This window comes from Solanum verrucosum, unplaced genomic scaffold (genome assembly GCF_900185275.1).
Source record: "Solanum verrucosum unplaced genomic scaffold, falcon-dt-bn FXZP01000203.1, whole genome shotgun sequence".
NCBI lineage: Eukaryota > Viridiplantae > Streptophyta > Magnoliopsida > Solanales > Solanaceae > Solanum > Solanum verrucosum.
The window spans coordinates 3,157-28,009 of NW_026020815.1; the positions used below are offsets into that span (position 1 = coordinate 3,157).

The 24,853-nt window shown below is 33.0% G+C and overlaps 4 protein-coding genes and 1 pseudogene across 4 annotated transcripts in view; 4 read left to right on the top strand and 1 right to left on the bottom strand.

Moving 5' to 3' along the window:
- Nucleotides 1–833: 833 nt before the first annotated feature.
- LOC125813446 (kirola-like) overlaps nt 834–24,853 on the bottom strand; it is a 436,501-nt gene continuing 412,481 nt past the window's right edge. The window contains exons 2-3 of the mRNA XM_049492951.1: nt 1,854–2,044; nt 834–1,300 (exon numbers count right to left, since the gene is read on the bottom strand). Coding sequence (XP_049348908.1) covers nt 1,035–1,300; nt 1,854–2,040 — 453 coding nt within the window. The 5' untranslated portion in view covers nt 2,041–2,044 and the 3' untranslated portion in view covers nt 834–1,034. The remainder of the gene's footprint in view (nt 1,301–1,853; nt 2,045–24,853) is intronic.
- Nucleotides 8,554–8,990, top strand: LOC125813479 (protein PELPK1-like). Its single transcript, XM_049492983.1, has one exon. It carries the CDS (start codon nt 8,554–8,556, stop codon nt 8,920–8,922), a length of 369 nt encoding a protein of 122 aa, XP_049348940.1. The 3' UTR covers nt 8,923–8,990.
- LOC125813448 (protein PELPK1-like) lies at nt 10,594–11,231 on the top strand. Its single transcript, XM_049492956.1, has one exon. The coding sequence runs from the start codon at nt 10,601–10,603 to the stop codon at nt 11,045–11,047; it is 447 nt and encodes a 148-aa protein (XP_049348913.1). The 5' UTR covers nt 10,594–10,600; the 3' UTR covers nt 11,048–11,231.
- On the top strand, nt 13,453–14,170 carry LOC125813463 (MLP-like protein 28; annotated as a pseudogene).
- LOC125813450 (kirola-like) lies at nt 23,256–24,083 on the top strand. The gene is made up of 2 exons (XM_049492958.1): nt 23,256–23,442; nt 23,827–24,083. Exons 1-2 carry the CDS (start codon nt 23,256–23,258, stop codon nt 24,081–24,083), a joined length of 444 nt encoding a protein of 147 aa, XP_049348915.1.

Below are 24,853 nucleotides of genomic sequence, written 5' to 3' on the forward strand. Positions count from 1 at the left end.
CTAGCTGATCATTAATTGAAGACCAGATTCAAGGGTGAGCCAGTTCTTCCAGGCTGCCATGGATCCTTCCTTGTTTAGTCCACTCTTTTCAGACTCAGACTGTTTAGTTAGACTTTGCTTATGTTAGTTTAGGGGTTGCACCCCTTTTCCTTGGATTTTTTGGTTTACAGAGTTTTGGTACAATGACTTTCAGGTTCTAGGGGTTGAATTTCCGCAATAGTTATGTTAGTTGATTTATTAAAATTTCGTAGTTTATGGGAACTCCATATTTTAGTAGTCATTTAAACCAGCTTCCGTATCATTAAATGTTCTAGTTTTCGTTAAGTTACTTAGTTGGGTTGTAGTAATGGTTCTCCCACCGGAAGGTTAGTGTGGGTGTCAATCATAACGATCTAGATCGTGACAATATATCCCTATCACTACTATTTTTTGTGCTGAAGCAATAGCCATAGAAGATGGATTGCCTATTGTGTGAGCTATCATCTAATGCTTTGACTATATAAACTCATTCATTACATTAATTAATTTTAAGTGGGTATCTCTACCATCTTATAGTTAAGCAATGTCAATATGTCTAGACTCTAGACTATAAATTTCATATTTTCTTTGCCAATACATAATTAGGTGTGTGCATGTAATTAAACCCAATTATTACAGAAAGAGACTCTTGGTTATATCTAGTACCCAATAAGCTACTTTTATATTAAGAAGGTATTAGGTTAAGTTTCTAAGTGGTTCAAACTAGTTCATAAGCATATTTTTTTAAGCTTATCATATAGTTGACAAATACTAAAAGTGCTTATAATCTGAAATCAACCATGTTTGGCTCGCGCTGATCCAAAAAATAGAAGGAGCTTTTATTTTTATTTATCAATATCCATCTACTCAGGCTTTCACCCAAACAACAGTTCTGAACGAAATTAGAAATTACACATCCACTCTTTTTATTTTCACTACATATATATAGTAGACATTTCAAAGCACACTCATTAACCACACCACATAATATTATTTCAAGTACATATATTTATGTATCACTTGATGTGGTAACTCTCAATATCTTTAGTGATATTGAGACACAATTCCATGAAAGTGTGTGGATCTGGCACATTTGCATTCTTCTTTTCATATTCCAAGATCCACGTAACTAAGTTGTTTTCACCCTTTGTCTCAACATGAATAGTGAGGTAAAATGATTTGTAATACTCTAACATATCTCCTTCAATCATCTTTTTTTTAACGAACTTCTTTTCTTCATCTATTTCTTCAATAACTTCCTTTGCCACCATCTCTTTCCCATCTGCAAACAAATATATATACTAAAAAATTCATAGATTATTTGTTTATCATGTTCTCCTGTCACTACTAGCATCGTACTTTAGCGGTAGCCATAATTTTACTGTTCCTATAAGCGTTCTTTCTATATATCCTGGTGTCTCTATTATTACTATTTTGTTATCTATTAATTATTTTGATATATATCCTATCCATAATTGAATTGTTTTATTTATATCTGCTACACAGTCTAAATCTAAAAAATCATCTCGTTTAGTTATTTCTGATATTTGTTTTTTCTTTGGATATTTAGGTAATTTTGCAATCTCTAGCTAGTGTATAATATCTGTTGTAATATCCCTCTATTATTATCTTTGCAAGTATGTATATTTTCATATTTTTATCATACTAAAGTCCTGGATCCAATTCATGAATTGATTAGTTTGAGCTATATAATGTGTTATTTATTAGTTTGAGTTAGATATATATAAATTTTTTTAAGAGCTATATAATGCGACGAAAATCTATATAAGTGGAGCCAACAATAAATATTGAAACCAAATATAATACGGATTTACCATGGGTGAATTTCCATAACCTAACAGAGTCAATAGTGCCCAATTCACCTTCACGAATATCCACTTTTTGTATCTTATCAGGGCATATGTTGCACATATGATGTGGTTTGTACATAATTATTTCATGGAACACATCTCCATCACACTTGATGTTTATCTCAGAAACCAATTTACCTTCAAGACTCATTTTTCTTTAAGTTTATAATAACAATTGTGTGGTTCATCATTAGCCAACGAGAAGGGGGGCTTCACCTGATCACTCTGAATCCGCTCATCAGGAAGAGAGAAAGGAAGAGGTTTTTTCTTTAGATAAAGCGGATGGAAAGAGATTGATACTTATACTGATATCGAGCTGGAAGAGCACTGGATAGAGACTATAGGGTCTCATCCCTGCTTCAACCAAGAGATAGGGAGACAGCATCGTAGCATGAAATGAGCCAATGCCAAGTGCTCATGATGAGTAGCTCTGCCTTTATATAGTTACACAGTGTCAATATGTGTTAGACTCTAGACTGTAAATTTGGTATTTAGTTTTTTGCCTATACATAATTAGGTGTGTGCACGTAACTAACTACACACAATTATTACATAAAAAGACTCTTGGTTATAGGTAGTACCCAGTAATCTACTTTTATATTAAGAAGGTATTAAGTTAAATTTCTTAGTGGTTCAGACTTGTTCATAAGCATATTTTTAAAGCTTATCATATAGTTGGCAAACACTTATAATTCTCAAGTGCTTATAATCCGAAATCAACCATAAGTTGGTCATTTTAAATTTATGATTTTACAGCTTATAAGCACTTTTAATTTGACTAATCACTTTACAATTAACCTTTTCTATTTTTTTTGTACTCCCTAAAATGTTCTTCCTAGAACATAACTTTGAATTATCCCTTTATTTTATTTCCTTCATTTGTTCTTTTTATGTGTAACTACTTTTAAATTATTTTTAAAAAATAGATTTAACGACATTAATTCAGTCATTATTTTAGAAAAAAAAGTTTATCAACATTATTTTACCAAACACATTATTTGTTTATTATCAATTTTAGCACCCTACGCGTAACCACTTGTTTATAAAGAAATGATGCCTACCCCCAACCCCACCCCCCACCCCAACCAAACTCTATATCTCTTTTGCAAATTTTATGTCGAGATTAATTACAGACATGTTGTTTTAGAATTGGAGAGGGACCTTGTGCATGCCAAAAAATTGGCAGATTAAATTAGGACTATTATTGTTGAGAAGATGAACTAACTGACATTTTTTTTAACCAACCACCAACCAAATTAGTTTTATTCCTCTTTTCATTTTTGCACAACTAATTACATCTATATAATAACGTGTTCAAACTGAAGTATAAGTCATATGAATTAAAGTATTTTTTACCTTCAGCAATGACTTTTCACCACAATCCATCTTTTTTCTTGTTATTATACTCATCACTTTTTGTCATTAGCAAGCAACTATGTAATTCAAACAGAAGCACGACATCTTCTTTAAATAACTCTGCCCGAGCTTCCTAAGCCTAAATTGCTACATCTTCTTGAAAGGCATAATAAATAAATATGCCCTTTAACTTAGCTTCAAATCACATTTATGTCCTTCAACTTTGGGTGTGCACAAGTAGACACTTAAACTTGTATAAAGTTGAACAAATAGACACACATATCCTACATGTCATTTTTTGTCCTACGTGTATTGTTCCACGTAGGACTCATGTTTCTACTTGTTCAAGTTTATACAAGTTTAAGTGTCTACTTATGCATACCCAAAGTTGAAGGGCATAAATATGAAATGAGGCCAAGTTTAAGGCCAATTTATGTATTATGCCTTCCTGAAATCCCAACTTTGCCTAAGCCTAAATTCCCTGAAATTCAAAAACCCGAGCTGCCAACTCTGCCAAAGCCCGAATTTCCAGAAATCACAAAGCCTAAACTTCCAACGTTGCCAAAACTCGAGATTCCTTCCATTCCTAATTATAAGCCTGAATTGCCAACTTTGCCAAAACCATAAATCCCACAAGTGCCTAAAAAGCCTTGAGCACGTGGCATATGAAATTTATCTTTCCCTTATTGAAGTAACATAGTTAAAATGTAACATTTCATTATGTAGTGTGACCATGTATGTTTGCCTAATATAATGTTCTTGTGTTTTGGAAGGATTATTTATGTGATTGATTATGTAGTTGTTCTGTCATCAGTTCACTAATATAATGTTCTTGTGTTTCTAGTGGTACAATACACACATCGTTTATGTTATTTGAAAACTTCAAATATTTGAGGTGGTTTTTACATTAGCTAATTTTGTAGTTCCCTATCACTACTAAAAAAACCTAAAATTGGCTATGGACAAATTCTGCAGCTAAATAATAAAATTTATCGTTGATCCTATTTAACAAAATTTTGTAGTTCCCTATAACTATTAACGTTCGATACTAATGTGTGTCCTCCGCACCCTCTTGTCTAGGGTCATATCATTGGTAACCTGAAGTTGCGTCAATTCTTTGTCCTATCACCTCTTCCCAGTACTACTTCGGTCAACCTCTACCTGTCCTTGTACCCTCAATAACCAACCTCTCACACCTCCTCACGGGTGCGTCTAATCAGTGGCGGAGCCACATGTAGTTAAGGGGTCTTGTCCGACACCCCTTCGTCGGAAAATTACATTGTGTAGCTAGAATAATTTTTTTTATGTATATATATTACATATTGACACTCCTTGACTTCTATACGATTTTATTTCTTTATATTTTGACACCTCCAGGCGAAATTCTAGCTCCATCACTGCGTCTAATCATCTCATCTTTACATCTCCAAACCATCTCAGTCTCGCTTTCCTCATCTTGTCTACCACAGATTGATCCTAGTAAGACCACACATCCACCTCAACATCCTCATCTCTGCTATAGGAATCTTATGGACATGGGAATTCTTGATTGGCCAACCTTCAGTCCCATAAAGCAATGTCGTTCGAATCACCAAAAAAAATATCCTTATTTGACCGGATTAAAAAGAGACTTTATAGAACTTACCTTTGAGTTTCAGCGGTACCTTCTTATCACACAAGAGTTTAGAGGCAAGTCTCCACTTCATCCACACCACACCAATACAATGTGTTAGCATCGTCGATGTCCCCACTCCTTGAACTATAAACCCTAAGATACCTAAATCTATCTCTCTTAAAGATAATTTAATTATGTAATTATTTTAAAATATAATTATATTTAGTAGAGATGATAGATGTTTCTATAGCTATAGTTAGTTTTTCCTTCTTTTTTATAGAAGAAAGTACGATAGGATATATATTTTTTATTTTTATACTATTTTTCTTCTTCAATCCCCTTTATAAAAAAAATGGTACAGTTGAAAGGAAAACACATACATTGACTAATTTCCAGCATAAAGAAAAAGAAAAGAATAAGAAAAGGGAAACTCTTATGCAATCCAAATAGTAGCTTTTATTTATATTATATAAGCAGAATTTTACAAAATAGAAATTACATATCCACTCTATTTATTTTTGTTACATATATATAGTAGATATTTCGAAGCACATTCATTAATAACACCACACATTATTCCAAGTACATATATTTATGTGTCACTTGATGTGGTGAGTCTCAATATCTTTAGTCATGTTGAGAGCAAATTCCATATATGTGTGTGGATCTGGCACATTTGCATTCTTCTTTTCATATTCAATAATCCAAGTAACTAAATTGTTTTCACCTTTTGTCTCAACATGAGTAGTGATGTAAAATGATTTGTAATACTCCAATATATCTCCTTCAATTATCTTTTTCTTAATCAACTTCTTTTCTTCATCTATTTCTTCAACTATTTCCTTTACCACCTTCTCTTTCCCATCTGCAAAAAAATATATATTAAAAAATAGTAAGATTCCATACTGCTAATTTCATTTTTGAATGATCGATGATTTGGATTGAATCTGAACAGGTTAAAAACGATTTGAATCAATATAAGTGTTGGATCAAATTAATGACCCTTGTATATACATAATTAGGTGTCTGTATGTCTCTAGTAATACAGACTCTTCCTTATATCTAGTAATAACTAGTACTTATTAGTACACAATAAGCTACTTTTATATTAAGAAGGTATTGGTTAAGTTTAGGGAAAAAGCATAAGTACCCCCAACTTATTCCCGAAAACTCAGAGACACGCTTATACTATACTAAGGTCCTATTAACCCCGTACTTATTTTATTAATAATTTTCTACCCCTTTTTGGCCTACGTGGCACTATCAACCAGATAGCTTGAAAAAATTGTCAACACGCGTTGGGCCCAGAAGATAATGCCACGTACGCCGAAAAGGGGTAGAAAATTATTTATAAAATAAGTTCGGGAGGATAATAGGACCTTAGTATAGTATAAGTGTGTCTCTGAGATTTCGGACATAGGTTGGGGGTACTTATGCATTTTCCCTTAAGTTTATAAATTGTTCAAACTAGTTCATAAGCATATTTTTTAAGCTTTATCATATAGTGGGCAAACACTAAAAGTGTTTATAAGACGAAATCAATCATAACTTGGTCATCTCTAATTTATGTTTTTACAGTTTATAAGCACTTTTAATTTAACAAATCATTTTACAATTTTACCTTTACTATCCTTTTGTACCCCCTAAAATGTTCTCCCTAAAACATAACTTTGAATTTCTCTTTGTTTTATTTCTGTCATTTGTCCTTTCTATTTGAAAATACTTTTAAATTAATTTTTTTTGTAAATAGATTTAACGACATTAATTCAGTCATTATATAATTAAAAAATATCAACAACATTTTACCAAATACATTATTTGTTTATTATCAATTTTAGCACCCTACGTGTAACCACTTATTTATAAAAGAAACTATGGCCCCCACCCCTCCACAAACACACCAAACACTATATCTCTTTTGAAAATTTTATGTTGAGATTAATTATAGACATGTTTTGTATTAGAATTAGAGAGGGGACCTTGTCCATGCCAATGCTAATTTTATCCAGAGCAATAGAAGAGGGATTGCCTATTGTGTGAGATATCATCCAATGCTTTGACTATAGAAACTCATTCATTAATGATGCAACTACTAGAAATTGAGCTTTCAGTGGCGACTAATCGCTACTGAAGCCCAAAAAGTCGAAATAAAATTATTTTAGTAGCGACTTGAGCGCCATGGCAACTGACAAGTAGTTCCATAACTAAATGTTATTTATGACAACTTTTTAAGAATGCCACTAGAAACTCCTATTGTGGTGATAATGGTTGCCACTAGAAATATTTATTCTACAAAAATAGTTCCAATAACTTAAATATTGGGTAGGTTGCCACTAAATATTGACTTAGCCCGAATTGTCACATTTACCTGAAATCCCAAATTTACCAAAGCTTGAATTCCCTGAAATTTTGAAACTTGAGCTGCCAACTCTGCCAAAGCCTAAATTGCCAGAATTCCCAAAGCCGGAGTTTCCACCATCTCCAAAGTTTGAACTTCAAATTTGCCAAAACTAGAGATTCCTGTCATTCCTAAGATTGAATTACCAACTTTATCAAAGCCAGAAATCCCTCAAGTGCCTAAAAAGCCCTGAGTGCGTGGCGTGTGAAATTTCTCTTCGCCTTATTGAAGTAACATTGATCATATGTGTTTCCCTTTGTTGTGATAAAATCATTTCCAGCTCTCTGTTTTGGAAGGATTATTTATGTAATTGTTATGCCATCAATTTACTAATATAAGGTGACTTTTACCTTAGCTAATTTTGTAGTTCCCTATCACTACCAAAAATAGGAAACTGTTGCAGGACAAATATATTCTTTAGTTAAATAGTAAAACTCAACGCTAATTCTATCTAGCTACGAATTATCAAAAAAAAAAATTATTGTTAATTACGAGTAATTTAGCGATCATGAATCATCTAGATTTTTGTAGTGTATTCATTTGCATTGAAATCTCTTATTGACTCTAGAATGTGATTCCCTAATTACTTATCCACTTTTCCTTTTGTAGTTGTCCTTAATTACTTGTCTATTTTGACAAATCAAGAAAGGACAATTGTTTTTTTACCTATTATACCCTCAATTAATTACTTTGAAAAAGGTAGAACTTTTTTTAAAATCTTAAATTTTTAATTCATCCACTTCATAGTTAATAGGGGTAAAATGGTAAACTTATATGTCAATAATTATAGATGTGTCAATTCAAAAATGGACAAGTAATTAGGGACAGAGGGAGTATTTCAATATGCAACATTGCTTATCATTTTAAAATTTTAAAACATTTTTTTTGTAAAAATTTACAATTGTCACGTCATTAAATAGGTACCAAATATAAGATTTTGGGGAATTATGACTATGGAAGCTAACTTAGCTAAGTTGAGTGACTTTTGAAAGACAAAACAAAGTTGAGAGACTCTTAAGGCCATTTGGGACATATGTAAGGATGTTTATTAAACATTCAATCACCTAAACAACATAATGTTAGATTAATTAGGTAATACTTGTTATACAAGTTAGATTAATTAGGAGGTTATTGTTGAGAAGATGAACTAACATAGTTTTTTCATACCAAACCACAACCAAAGACTAATTCTCCAATTTTTACTTTCACTATATAAACTTGTTTGAAGTGAAGTATAATGCATAATCAACAAAAGCATAAATTACAAGTCTTGAAGCATTTATCACCTTTATACAATGGCTTATAAGTATACCCCATCTATTTTCTTGTTATTATTTGTCACTTTGTTTATAACAAGTAGTTATGTGATTCAAGCACAAGCGCGCAATCTTCTTGATGTAACCATCCCTGAGCTTCCTAAGCCAGAATTGCCACATTTACCTGAAATCCCAACTTTGCCTAAGCTTGAATTCCCTGAAATTCCGAAACCTGAGTTGCCTACTCTACCAAAGCCCGAATTTCCAGAAATCCCAAAGCCGGAGTTTCCACCATTTCCAAAGGCTGAACTTCCAACGTTACCAAAACTCGAGATTCCTATCATTCCTAAGCCTGAATTGCCAACTTTGTCAAAGCCAGAAATCCCTCAAGTGCCCAAAAAGCCTTGAGCGCGACCGAAGCAGCATTGTTAAAAATGTATTGTGTTGTGTGATCATATATGTATTTCTTTGTTGTGCTATACAATCTGCCATTTGAAACTTTCCTTCGTATTTTTTTTTGTCATCACTTCATTAATGTACTTGTGATTCTAATGACATTATACATATCTCTCTGTTTCATTTGTTTGATTTTGACTTGACACAGACTTTACGAAAGTAAAGAAAACTTTTGAATATTGCGATATCAAATTAAAGATATGTAGAATGTATCAAAATATCTTTAATTCTGTAATCTTAAACATGCGTGTCAGGTGAAAGTTGAAACTAAAGAGTTAGCCAAAATAGGAAAAAGACATTGTTTTTTAAGTGGACAAAAGATGAAAGTAAGACAAACAAATTGAAATGGAATAGTTTTTCGTTCGTGAGCTGAGGCACCAATAAACATCAATATCACCAAATTTGCTATTAAAATATGAGACAGTTAAGAAAAAAGTTTATATTTGTCTGGTGGTTTGATTAAATTTGTTCTCCGATGAAATGACTAACTGTAATTTCAAGCCAAATATTGCAACAACGAGGACATTAATGACCACATTAATTTTACGAATGGAAAAATTAAACCCTTTTACATAATTTTAAAGCAAATCTAACCCTTTTCCATATAATATATTTCTCCCACTATGTGGAGGTAACTAAATTATTGAAATAAATTTCACATAATTAATGTAGCCAATTATGGTCATATGGTTCAATAATAAACTATAACAAAAATTCAATTTCACCATCTCTATGTATATTTCTAGCTAACACATATACCGTGTGTATTCTGAGAGACCTTAGCCACATGGTACACTAAGTTGCTCAGATTCGGGTGAGTCAGATAAGGATGTGGATTTAGAGGTTGGATTCTTCATAATTTAAATTTTAAAATTTGGGAGCATGGATTCAGGTGCAGAGATTCGACCAAAGACAATTCAAATATCTAAATTATGAGACATTATGTGGATTACTTACTAGGTTTTTTAGGAGAAAATATTGTTTATAAAGAGGAGAACTCCAAAAGTAGATAAAAGGAAAAGGACTAACATAGAAATTACTATATACAAGCTATTTCATTTTCTTCAATTTCACCTTAGTTTTTGTTTTGATTACATAAATCATAGGTATCTATCTTGAATTCCTCCATTGATTTTGGTCAAAATACTGAAAATTGGTTGACAAACTTTTGGTATGGATCCCATGCACATTCACACGGCCACACCTATGTTGTATCGACGTGAATAATGTGATACTGAAAGAGAAGAGTCCGAGCAACTTAGAGTGCATAACATAAGTCCCGTCAGCATGTTATCTTCTCTTTACTATTATACACAAGCTAGTTACGGTATGTCATTTTACTCAACAAAACCTTTCATAAGTGTTTGGTTTATTAGCATTTTATTAAAAATAATTTATTATATTGCACTAACAATAAGTGTTGACCTTGTAGGAATATTTAATTTATGAAGTTATTGTTGAGAAGATGAACTAACACACAATTTTTCCTACCAATCACAACCAAAGCCTAATTCTCCAATTTTTATTTTCCACAACCATACATCTATATAAATTTGTTTGAAGTGAAACATAATGCATAATCAACCAAATCATAAATTACTAGTCTTGAAGCATTTATCACCTTTCAACAATGGCTTATAATCACTACAACCCATCTTTTTTCTTGTTATTATTTGTCACTTTGTTTTTAACAAACAACTACATAAATCAAGCAGACGCGCGCCATCTTCTTGAAGTAACTTTGCCTGAGCTTCCTAAGCCTGAATTGCCACATTTACCTGAAATCCCAACTCTGCCTAAGCCTGAATTGCCTGAAATTTCAAAACCTGAGCTACCAACCCTATCAATCCCCGAATTGCCACATTTACCTGAAATCCCAACTTTGCCTAAGCCTGAATTTCCTGAAATCCCAAAACCCGAGCTACCAACTCTACCAAAGCCTGAATTTCCCAAAATCCCAACATTATCAAAGTCTGAACTTCCAACATTGCCAAAACTTGAGATGCACGTCATTCCTAAGCCTGAATCGCCAACTTTGCCAAGGCCAAAAATCCCTCGAGTGCCTAAAAAGCCTTGAGCACTTGTGTATGAAATCCTATTTGCTTCATTGAAGCAACAATATTGTTAAAATGTTAAGACTTAATTATGTTATGTGATCATATGTATGCTTTTTCTTTATTGTGCTAGAATCATTTGCAGCTTCGCTTTTGGAAGATATATATTTATGTGATTGTTCTATATATCATCACTTATTTGTGTTTCTTTTGGGGTTACATGTATATAATTTTTATACACTAAATCTTAGAAACTTTTTTGTAGTTTTTCTCATTCAAAGCACATATATAGAGTGCATAAAGCGTACTCGACATGCAACTTATTGAGAAAAGAAATGCCTCAACTTAATGAGTATAATATTTTAGACAAAAATAAACTTAACCAAAGTACGAAAAATTAACAGAGAGCCCTTCTTTTTTAAATCATATTTATCAACGACATTATTATGTGACTGTAATATAATGTCTCAATCGTCTCGTTCACGCAATAGGCATGGTCCAATAGATATTAGGCAAAGGAAATTAAGCAAGTAGATATAAATTGAAGAAGAAAGTTAAATAATTAAAAATATTTGCTTTAAATTAGCCAAAAAAGTCAAATAATTAAAATCTTTGCTTCTTCATCTTACTGTCAATAAGAATCGTACTCTTTTTTTTTTTAATTATTATTATTATTGACAACATAGCCACATTAATCATAGTTCACCTTACATGACTTATTAATCTTTTTACGGTTAATTAAGGTGTTAGCTCAAAAACTTATTTCTTCCTTCCGTCCATAGTATATGATATTTTATTATTTTTATAAGTTTGAGCATATTCTTTAAGAAAAAATCACTTCTAAAAATAAGAGGTGTTTTCATTAAATCATTCTCAATTAAATAGAACATAATTTAATATGGTTTGTTGATAAAGTAAAAACACTTATTTAAATTAAATAAAGGTAAATATTATTTAGAAAATATTCGACTTTCTTAATTATGTAAGAAATTATTTATTTTTGGACTAAATAAAAGTTTAAAATACTATATAATATAAATCGAAAATTTCATAAAGAGATCGAGATCTCGAATATTTCATAAACTCTTGGGTATTTTTAAAGATCAAGATCTCAAATATTTCACAAAGTCATGGAATACTCATAAATAGATTAAATCCAAATCATCTTAATTCGAGAAATATGCCACTAACGGTCCTTGAATTATGTAGATCAAGTCCAAATCATCATAGTTTGAGAAATACGTCACTAACGTCCCTCAAATTATGTAGATCAAGACCAAAGTATCCTAAGTCGAGAAATATGCCACAAACGGCCCTCAAATCATGGATATATATCTTATGAGAAAAGAATCAAGGGATCAACATAATTGTATCCACAATATTCATCAATAAAATTCACGTTTCTTCATAAAAAAATAAAAAAATAAAAAAAATAATAATAATAATAATAATAATAATAAAAATAAATATATATATATATATATATAAATCGAAAGGAGTAAGTGGACATTAAATGGTTCATCCTCCACTATGTACAACTTATATCATTAATAACGTGAAGATGATACAACAAATTGTAGTATCAAATCGAAAAGTTAAATCAAATTAACAAAAACATCCAACTAAATGTGATTTGGTTTGATTCGGTGGTAACATATATATGTCAAGAAATATTGCGATTTTCTCGTTGGATGCAATATTTAAAAGATATATATATATATATATATATATATATATATATATATATATATATATATATATATATTGCATCTGTGTTTTTATATATTTCAATAATATATAGAAAATTCTTATGCCTATTGTAGAAAATGGGGTTCCAGGATTACCTCTGCATGCTCCATCAGTATTGCACTTCACTTCATTCCTCAGTGGTGGCATTTTTTACGAGAGTAATCGAGACCCGTAAAGGAGAAGAGTCTATGGGGGCATATCTGCATATGGGAAAGTCGGGTTGATTGGTGTGTTCATTATATTCAAGCAACGATATAGAAGAAAACAAAATGTAGCTAGAGGCCCGAGGGCAGGAAAAATAGTCGAGTCGATTAGGATCGATCGGAAAGAAGCAAGGCTATGTATATCATGACCAATCACCATCGATAAAGAAAAAAAAATTAAAATGCGATTATATAAAAATAAATATACCTAATTACTTATAATTGTATTGTCATCATATTTCAATTGTCATGAGTATGTAAATATCATGATTAATTTATAACTAAACTAAAACGTACTTATAAGTTATACCCAATTGAATTAGCACCGCCACTATGTGATATAGATATGTGGTGGATAATATTTTTCATTGATTAGCTTCTTACATTAATTAAAATCTATATAAGCGGTACAAGTTTTATACATTTTCTTACCACTTTCCTTTCGCAACTCATTGCTATTACTAGGAAAAGAAAATATGGGCTTAAAAGGTAAGTTGATTGTTTCATTGGAAGTAAAGTGTGGATGACACTCGGTTTATGATATTTTCCACACTAATACCCATCATCTACCCAATATAAGCCCTAGCAGACTCAAACATTTCGAGATTCATGAAGGTGAAATTGGAAAAATTGGTTTGGTTGTTAGCTGGAAATATTATGAAGGTAACACACACATTTCTCTTCTCTCTTTCTCGCAATATTGTTTTCTTGCATCAATTTTATATATGTTTTATATTACGAAAGTCATTACTCGAGAAAATCTGTTAGTTCCATGAAAAAAGTTAGTTAATGGTGTTTGATTATCAGTAATATATTTTACTTTTAGGCAAAAGTCATTTTCCTCAATTAATACTATATTCTAAATGTTTAGATCTTTTATGAGGAGTTTAACATTTGAATTGGGAGTAACATCTTTTATATTTGATCTTAATGAATAGATGGAAAAGAAATGTTTTGTAAGATCGTGTGGTCGAAGCCATCGATCCTCCGAAGAATTCAATCACTTGGAAAGCGATTGAAGGACATCTTTTAGAGTTGTATAATTCTTTCACTATTATTATATCCTGTGAAGATTGGACTACAATTGCACTTGTGTACGAGAAGAAATCTGAAGATACCCCAGAACCTCTAGCTTTCTTGGATTATTTCGTTGGTCTCACCAAGGATGTTGAAAGTCACCTTCTCAAGAAATAGAAAATCTATCATGTTCAATGGTCCTATACATACATGGAGTCCGAGTCAAAAGGGCAAAACAAAATTGTCAAAAATTCCAAAATCGCACATCAATTTTTTTTAAAACCAAAAGGGCAAAATCGCTCCTGATGAAGCGATTTCCCTCTGACACAATAATTAAAATGGCTGCGATTTTAAGTCAGACTTTTTTTTTCCTTACACATCGCTGCATGGGCAGCGTTTTTCATGCCTATTGTTAATTATTAATAATATAAAAATGATAAACAAGACGGACAGTATACTCAATAAAATTGTTGATGCATATATATCATAAATTATAATAAAAGAATATTAAATTTTAAAAAAACTTTTTTTAAAAATTCTTACCCAAAATCGCTGACAAAAGTTGTCGTACGATTTTCAGGAGCAATTTTCTTCTGACAAAAGTTGTCGTACATTAAAAAAAATAAAAATCGCTGCTAAGATCGCTGCATTAGTAGCGATTTTCTCAAAAAAAAAATCTTTTTTTCTTGATTTTGGTTAAGAATTTTTAAAAGGAAAGTTTTTTTTAATTTAATATTCTTTTATTATTATTTATGATATATAATTCAATTTTCCTCATGCTTCAACAATTTTATTGAGTATATTGTCCGTCTTGTTTATCATTTTTATATTATTAATAATTAACAATAGGCATGAAAATAATAGCACTAGGCATGAAAAATGCTGTCCCTGCAGCGATGTGTAAGGAAAACAAAATTCTGACTTAAAATTGCAGCCATTTTAATTAAAAGAAAAAATTTTACAAAATCGCTGCTCTTTTTCGTTTTGTGTCAGAGGAAAATTGCTTCGTCAGGAGTGATTTTGCCCTTTTGATTTAAAAAAAATTGATGTGCCCTTTTGAAATTTTTGACAATTTTTTTTGCCCTTTTGGCTCCGGACTCTACATACATGTATCTATGTGCTTGTGTTTTTGTGTGTTATTTCTTGTGTGATGAGTATTTGAAAATAATGGCTAGTACTAGCTAGCGTGTAAAATAAATAATATTATGTTCGAATAATATATATGTATTATTATGTAAAATAAATAATATATATGTAATATAAATAAATAATATTATATACAGTTTTTTTTACTCTTAAGAACTTTGAATATTAGAGTAAGTAGAGCTACCTTTGCAGTAATTCCCATACATTGTAATCTCATATGACTACTAAATCTGATATTTTCTGACCCTATTGCTCGTTTTCGATCAAATAGCTCTTGTCAGTCCAATAACTGTTTGTGTAACCTTGATATTCATATTGGGCTGAACTTGGTTCATAGCAGTAATATATGACAATAACTAGGTACATAACATGAGAATTGTTTAATTTAATATTATTGTACATAAGCTAGTTATAATTAATTTTAAGGAAAGGAGTATCTACATACATAAAATATGCGCTAGAATATGTTACACAAGGAAATTTATTGTCAGATTAAATTAATTAGGAGGTTATTGTTGAGAAGATGAACTAACACAGAATTTTTCCTACCAAAGCCTAATTCTCAAATTTGTATTTCCACAACCACACATCTATATAAACTTGTTTGAGGTGAAACATAATGTATGATCAACCAATAAACATAAATTACTACTCTTGAAGCAGTTATCACCTTTCAACAAATATGACAGTTTATTACAACAACCCATCTTTTTTCTTGTTATTATTTGTCACTTTGTTTTTAACAAACAACAACATAATTTGTCACACCCCAAAACCAGATGTGATGGCACGTGCCCAAACCCCACCGGACACGTCAGCCTAACACCCAAAAACCCGACGATACAGAATTTATAAAACAAGAATAAGATAGAAAGATAAGCGGAAGTCTTTAAATAAACTCAACATAACCCCAGAATTGGTTGTCACATGTACAAACCTCTAATACGGAATCTGAATAAAATATACAAGTCTCATAGTAAAGTTCTAGAATAGAACAAAACAATAAATATAGATAACTTGAGGGCACGTCTGAAATGAACCGCTACCTCTCAAGTAAGTCTGGAAGCTCTAATCTGAAGATGAGTAATAAGTCGGATCTGATAGAGCTGTCAACCTACACAACTGTGTAGAAGCAAGGGTGAGTACCAAAAGCAATAGGTACTCGCAAGTAACACTAAACTAAGCTAAACTAGCAGCTACAAACAACTCCTTTCAATCCCAACCGAACCACCGAAACTTCATTCTAACAGCGAACCAACAACCTATACTACACAATTCATAATCAACAGATATATCCAACAGTGTCTCAACATCAACCTCATATCCTCGTGTAAGAGCAAATAGATCATATATCACATGAAGAGGGGCAAATAGGTAAAATCCACACACCACAGACAAAGATGAAGTCAAATGCGATGCAAATGCAATAATAATGTCATGTAGTCATGATGCATGTCTGTCCTACGATACATATCTGTTGACGTAATCAGTCCGCGCTGAATACTCAAATCAGAACCCATGGGGGCCACACATGGACCATGTATCACCGCCGGAACCAGATCCCATCGGCATCCAAATCGCTAGCCGGAGCTAGTCCATCTCATATATCTCTAGCCGGAGCTAGTCTCAACTGTGTCTCATATCCATCCATCCTCATATCAGTGTCTCAGAACTCATGCAACAGATAGTTCACACATGGGATGAATAATGAATATGCACATGTCATCAATCACAATCATATCACGATCACATTATAGTATTACACATTATCTGTCTCAATCACAACCATATCACAACCACATCATAGTATTACACATTATCTGTCTCAATCACAACCATATCACAACCACATCATAGTATTACACATCGTCTGTCTCAATCACAACCATATCACGACCACATCATAGTATTACACATCATCTGTCTCAACATCAATGTCTGTATCAATCATAGCTTACTCATGCTCTTCTATCCCCTCAATATCGGTTATCACATGACTTATTCAACAAATTCAAGTCACATATAACACACTTAGCTCGTTTTATTCCCCATCTTTCATTTACAACAATTTCAATCAACAAATAAAACCCATCCTCAATCCCCATTACTCCCCAACACAATTAGGAAAGTAGTCATGTGTAGTCTAAGAGTTTAACAAAGTTTAGAAGTCACTTGCCTCAAAACACTTCAACTAGTAACTAAAATTTGAGTTTTACCCTTTCGAGCACGCTCCAAATCACCACAATCTATTCATAAATGGAATCCCACAATCAATACGAATCTAACAACACCAATATCGTGAAATTTGGAGAAAAAGGGTAAAATGGTCAAAAAAATCTCGTTCCGGAAAATATTCTCGAAATCTTGAAATTTTTAGTGAAAAATGTTCCCCAAGAAATTTAGAATCCAATAGTGAAAACCGTTTCGAAAAAGGAGTTGAAATGAGTTCACAAACTCAAATTTTCTATTAAATTCGGATTAGGCAAAAACCCCCAAATTTTACAGTTGAGATCTCAAATTTTGATGTTAAAATCCATAAATAATCGATGAAAATCAAAGATCTAAGTTGGAAATAACTTACCCAATGAATTCCTTGCGAAAACCCACTTGAAATCACCTATTTTCGAGCTCTCAAAGTCTAAAAATGGAGAAATGAGTATTTTTCAAGTTGGGGAAAATGGCTACTGGTTTTTTTTGACTTAAAAGGACTGCTATTGCAGCTGAAACACAACAATAATACCAAAGTTTAAGTCCCCGTTGGACCCTCGGGATTCGTTCGGAATCTCGTGCACACAAACTAAATATGTACCCCCACTAAATTCGACGTTCCGGACTCAATGGAACCGTCGGAATTTGAATTCGAGGACTCCTTGACCCGAAATTCAATAAGATGCCAAGAAACTAGTTTAACGCCAAAAAAATTCGAAACTCAAACGGAGCGTCTAAAAATTCAACCAAGACTCATTCTAGACTTAGAATCGCTTCCCGAAACCAACGGTACTCTCGAAATTTCAATCCGAGCCTCGGAACCTCATATGTTGACCAAAGTCAACTCTTTATCACAATTTCACAACTTTAGCAACTTAGGACCTCAATTCTTCGTTTCAACTCCAAATTCAACTCCGTAACTTCACACAGACCCGTTTCGACATTCTAAAACTGCCGGAATCGACGGAAATCCGATCCGAGTCCCGAAACTCCAAATAACTCGAAAAAGCACTTTTTAACCAACTTTAACTCATAAAAACTCAACTTCTCAAAAACTCAACTTTTTACCAACTTTTCCTCAAACTAACTTTACAACCACAAAACATGGGACTCGGGGCAACTACCGAAAGGGCAAAATAGTCATTTCCACAAAAAATTACCAAAATGACCTTTCGGGTCATTACGTCCACAACCATATCACAACCACATCATAGTATTACACATCATCTGTCTCAACATCAATGTCTGTATCAATCATAGCTTACTCATGCTCTTCTATCCCCTCAATATCGGTTATCACATGACTTATTCAACAAATTCAAGTCACATATAACACACTTAGCTCGTTTTATTCCCCATCTTTCATTTACAACAATTTCAATCAACAAATAAAACCCATCCTCAATCCCCATTACTCCCCAACACAATTAGGAAAGTAGTCATGTGTAGTCTAAGAGTTTAACAAAGTTTAGAAGTCACTTGCCTCAAAACACTTCAACTAGTAACTAAAATTTGAGTTTTACCCTTCCGAGCACGCTCCAAATCACCACAATCTATTCATAAATGGAATCCCACAATCAATACGAATCTAACAACACCAATATCGTGAAATTTGGAGAAAAAGGGTAAAATGGCCAAAAAATCTCGTTCCGAAAAATATTCTCGAAATCTGGAAATTTTTAGTGAAAAATGTTCCCCAAGAAATTTAGAATCCAATAGTGAAAACCGTTTCGAAAAAGGAGTTGAAATGAGTTCACAAACTCAAATTTTCTATTAAATTCGGATTAGGCAAAAACCCCCAAATTTTTCAGTTGAGATCTCAAATTTTGATGTTAAAATCCATAAATAATCGATGAAAATCAAAGATCTAAGTTGGAAATAACTTACCCAATGAATTCCTTGCGAAAACCCACTTGAAATCACCTATTTTCGAGCTCTCAAAGTCTAAAAATGGAGAAATGGGTATTTTTCAAGTTGGGGGAAAATGGCTACTGGTTTTTTTGACTTAAAAGGACTGCTATTGCAGCTGAAACACAACAATAATACCAAAGTTTAAGTCCCCGTTGGACCCTCGGGATTTGTTCGGAATCTCGTGCACACAAACTAAATATGTACCCCCACTAAATTCGACGTTCCGGACTCAATGGAACCGTCGGAATTTGAATTCGAGGACTCCTTGACCCGAAATTCAATAAGATGCCAAGAAACTAGTTTAACGCCAAAAAAATTCGAAACTCAAATGGAGCGTCTAAAAATTCAACCAAGACTCATTCTAGACTTAGAATCGCCTCCCGAAACCAACGGTACTCTCGAAATTTCAATCTGAGCCTCGGAACCTCATATGTTGACCAAAGTCAACTCTTTATCAAAATTTCACAACTTTAGCAACTTAGGACCTCAATTCTTCGTTTCAACTCCAAATTCAACTCCGTAACTTCACACAGACCCGTTTCGACATTCTAAAACTGTCGAAATCGATGGAAATCCGATCCGAGTCCCGAAACTCCAAATGACTCGAAAAAGCACCTTTTAACCAACTTTAACTCATAAAAAACTCAACTTCTCAAAAACTCAACTTTTTACCAACTTTTCCTCAAACCAACTTTACAACCACAAAACATGGGACTCGGGGCAACTACCGAAAGGGCAAAATAGTCATTTCAACGAAAAATCACCAAAATGACCTTTCGGGTCATTACATCATTCACCACTAAAAACCATGTTCGTCCTCGAACATAAAGTAAAAGAAAGTACCTGAAGTCTCTAAAAGCTCGGGATATCGGACCCACATATCATCCTCGGACTCCCAAGTCGCCTCCTTATCTGATCGATGCCTCCACTGAACCTTCACTGAAACAATATCCTTGGTCCGGAGCTTGCGAACCCGTCTGTCCAAAATAGCTATAGGCTCATCCTCAAATGTCAAATCTGGACTCAACTCCACCGACTCAATCGAAATCACGTGAGACTCATCCGGAACATACTTCCGGAGCATAGAAACAAATGCACGACTGTCAAACTAGGTGGCAAGGCTAACTTGTAAGCCACCTCTCCCATCCTCTCCAAAATCTCATATGGGCCAATGAACCTAGGGCTGAGCTTGCCCTTCTTCCCAAATCTCATCACACCCTTCATGGGCGATACCCGAAGCCAAACTCGATTACCCACCATGAACTCTAAGGGTCGAACCCTCCTATCAGCATAGCTCTTCTGCCTACTCTGGGCAGTCAAGAGCCTACTCTGAATCACACGAACACGCTCCATATCCTCTCTAAGAATATCAGTACCAAGGGAGTCCACCTCCGCTGAATCAAACCATCCAATAGGTGATCTACACCGCCTACCATACAGTGCCTCAAAAGGTGCCATTCTAATGCTAGAATGATAACTGTTGTTGTAGGCGAACTCTGCCAATGGCAAGTGCTGATCCCATCTAGTACCAAAGTCGATCACGCAAGCCCGAAGCATGTCCTCCAACACCTGAATAGTCCTCTCAGACTGACCGTCAGTCTGAGGGTGAAAAGCTGTGCTCATGTCGAGTCTAGTGCCCAAATCATGTTGTAATGCTCTCCAGAAATCAGAAGTGAATACTGAACCCCTGTCAGACACAATGGACACCGGCACTCCGTGCAACAAGCAGAGTCGCGCCATCTTCTTGAAGTAATTTTGCCTGAGTTTCCTAAGCCTGAATTGCCACATTTACCTGAATTCCCTAAAATTCCAAAATCCGAGCTACCAACTCTACCAAAGCCCGAATTGCCACATTTACCTGAAATCCCAACTTTGCCTAATTAAGCCCAAATTTCCTGAAATCCCAAAACCTGAGCTATCAACTCTACCAAAGCCAGAAATCCCCGTAATCCCAACATTATCAACGCCTGAACTTCTAGCATTGCCAAAACTTGAGATATCTGTCATTCCTAAACCTGAATTACCAACTTTGCCAAAGTCAGAAATCCCTCAAGTGCCTAAAAAGCATTGAGCAGGGAGCGTATAAAATCCTCTTTGCTTCATTGAAGTAACAATATTGTTAAAATGTTAACACTTAATTATGTTATGTGATCATATGTATGTTTTTTTCTTTATTGTGCTAGAATCATTTGCAGCTTCCCTTTTCAAAAGAAATATATATATATATATATATATTAGTTTTATGAAACTATATATTCAAACCTTTATATTATTTACAATTTTGTTAAACAAAAATGTTTGAAAGGACATTATTATATGGCTACGAATTACGATATTATGTCTTCCACATAATCGTCTTGCTCACGCAATAGGCATGCTCCAACATAGATGTTAGGTAAAGGAAATTAAGCAAGTAGATATAAATTTGAGAAGAAAGTTAAATAATTGAATTATTTTCTTTAAATTAGCCAAGAAAGTCAAATAATTAATTAAGGTTTTAGCACTTGGCTCAAAAACTTATTTCTACCTTCCATCCATATTAATTATATAATATTTTTAGTTTCGACACACCCTTTAAGAAAAACATTCACCTCCTAGAAAATAAACACCATTAACATTAGCAGTGTTATCTCTCTTTCATTTAAATAAGTGGACATGATAAACTGGTTCATCCTCCACTATGTATAACTTATCATTAATAACATGAAGATGATACAATAATAAATTGAAGAAATAAATAGCTAAAAAAGAAGAACTTAATAATGATCAATTCAACATGGACCCCTACCTTGAATATTTTGATGTTTCATAGCATATAACTCAGAAGAAAAATAAAGAAGGTTAAAGTTTATAATTCCTCGTGCTATTCTACGTTCCATAGTGCCTTATATTACAAGTTAGGAGTAACCCTATAAATTTGAGGCTAGGCATAAGTGTTTAAATCAAATCAAAAAATCGTAGTATCAAATTGAAAAGTCAAATTAAATCGATAAAAGAATCCAACTAAACGTGGTTTGGTTTGATTCGATTGTGACATATATATGTCAAGAAATATTGTGATTTTCTCATTGGATGGAATAATTAAAAGAACAAAATATATATATACACACTTGCCCACCCAAGTATTGAGAGAGTTTGAATGTGAACTTGGGATCACTATAGAAGACCACTGAACTGTTGTCTACCATGTAGATTCACTTGAAGGTGTTTGCTCACGCTTCAAAAGGTAATTCTTGAATTAAATTTCAGAAAGTTTATGTGTTCCAGCATGATTGCATATGTTCTAGCATAAACATATATTGGTTATCTATTATTCATGTAGCAGTATGAGTTATGACTATGATATGCTTCCGATGTGCATATAACTTTCCAATGGTATATTTTTTTATTCGTAACATTATTCACTTGTTTGGCAAAGATGATTTTTAGGGGAGTAATTTTTACAGGGATAATTAATCCAGACTCGTAAAGGATAAGGGCCGATGGGGGCACTTGGGAAAGACGGGCTGATCGAGTGTCTCCATTCAAGCGAGGGTACATGAGAAGAAGAACGAAACGAAGTGAGAGGTCTGGGGCAGGGAATTAAAATAGTTGAGTCGATCAGGCTCTACGATCGGGAGAAGCTAGCAAAATGAAATCAAGATTTGATTGAAAATAAAGAAGCAAGATTGTTGATACCACAACTGATCACCATCAATAAAGAAGAAAATTAAAATACGGTTACCCAAAAATAAATATACCTCATTATTTATAATAATATTGTCATCATATTTCAATTATCATGGTAAAATATCATAATAAATTTATAACTAAACTAAAACCTACTTATGCACAATTTAATTAACACCGCCACTATGTGATATAGATATGTGGTGAATAATATTTTTCATTGATTAACTTCTTACATGAATTAAAATCTATATAAGAGGTACAAGTTTTATACATTTTCTTACCACTTGCCTTTCGCAACTCATTGATATTACTAGGAAAAGAAAATATGGGCGTACAAGGTAAGTTGATTGTTTCATTGGAAGTGAAGTGTGGAGGACATTCGGTTCATGATATTAATAACACTAATAGCCATCATCTACCCAACATAAGCCCTAGTAGAGTCAAGCATTTTGAGATTCATGAAGGTGAAAAAGGAAAAATTGGTTCGATTGCTAGCTGGAAATATTACGAAGGTAGCACACACATTTCTCTCCTCTCTTTCTCGCAATATTTATTGCATCAATTTTCCACATTTAGGTGTATTTCATATTTCGAAAGTAATTCGCCTATCCATCAAAATCTTTTCCATGAAAAAGTTAGTTAATGGTGTTGATTACTCCCTCCGTCCACTTTTAATTGTCATGTTTTCCTTTTTTTTGGAGTCAAACGATAAGAACTTTGAATAATATTTGATGTATTTTTTCATGGAAAATTACTTCAGCCATCATTCTAATCTTCACGAGCAATAGATCATTTTTATTAAAATGAAAATGATAAAAGAGGGAAAATAAACTAAAGAATTTGAACATTTGAATTGGGAGTAACATCTATTGTATTTTCTGATCTTTAATGAATAGATGGAAAAGAAATGTTTGCTAAGACTGTGATTGAAGCCATCGATCCTCAGAAGAATTCAACCACTTGGAATGCAATTGAAGGAAATTTGTTAGATCTGTATAATTCCTTCAATGTTATTACATCCTTTGAACATCAATGGATTACATATGCACTTGTGTATGAGAAGAAAACTGAAGATACTCCAGAACCCATTGCTTTCTTGGATTTTTTCATTGGTGTGATCAAGGATATAGAGGGTCACCTTCTCAAAAATTAAAAAATCTACGATGTTCAATGGTCCTATACATACATATATCTATGTGTTTGTGTGTTTGTTCTTATGTGATGAGTACTTGAAAACATTGGCTAGTGCTAACTAGCGTGTAAAATAAATAATATTATGTTTAATTTGAAGAATAATATATATATACTATGTACGCCAGCCTCTATATATAATGTCATGTTTGAAGAATATATATTTGTGATTCAAGTAGCATTTTATACAGTTTTATTTTTACTCTAAGAACTCTGATATTCCATTAATTATTAGCTTAGGCTCTAATACGCATCATTAGATAAGTACTCTACACAAACGATATTTTGTGTCCTGTTTTCTTGATTCAAGTGAAAGGTAAATTCAAAATTTAAAGTTTACGAGTTCCTTCTGAGACCCCAAAGTAGGTGTAACAACTGAAGTTACGGCACAATAATGATATGTATTATAATCATTGAGAACACAAAATACAATTTAGAAATGGAAATATCAAGCAAGTAACAACTAATGATCCTTAAAACGAAACAGAGAATGTTAATCAAGGGGAAGACAAATCCAAAGATTGATAGAAGGGGATGAGAAGCTCTAACTAAAAACAGAGATAAGAAGAATCAGACTCTTTTTCTTAAGAATTTGCATAATTTCGAAATCACATATCACTATCATTTTTTATGGAACTGTTCTCATGCCCACTATTCAATCCGGATTCCAAATTAACCTGGCCTTATTGCTCGTTCTCAGCCCAATAACTCTTGTTAGTCCAATAACTATTT

Bases quoted from the DNA above. Each gene is read 5' to 3' on its own strand.
- LOC125813479 (XM_049492983.1), top strand. From the start codon at position 8,554: ATGGCTTATAAGTATACCCCATCTATTTTCTTGTTATTATTTGTCACT.
- LOC125813448 (XM_049492956.1), top strand. From the start codon at position 10,601: ATGGCTTATAATCACTACAACCCATCTTTTTTCTTGTTATTATTTGTC.
- LOC125813450 (XM_049492958.1), top strand. From the start codon at position 23,256: ATGGGCGTACAAGGTAAGTTGATTGTTTCATTGGAAGTGAAGTGTGGA. The intron at 23,443-23,826 runs GTAGCACACACA...TTTAATGAATAG, and splicing joins TAGCTGGAAATATTACGAAG to ATGGAAAAGAAATGTTTGCT.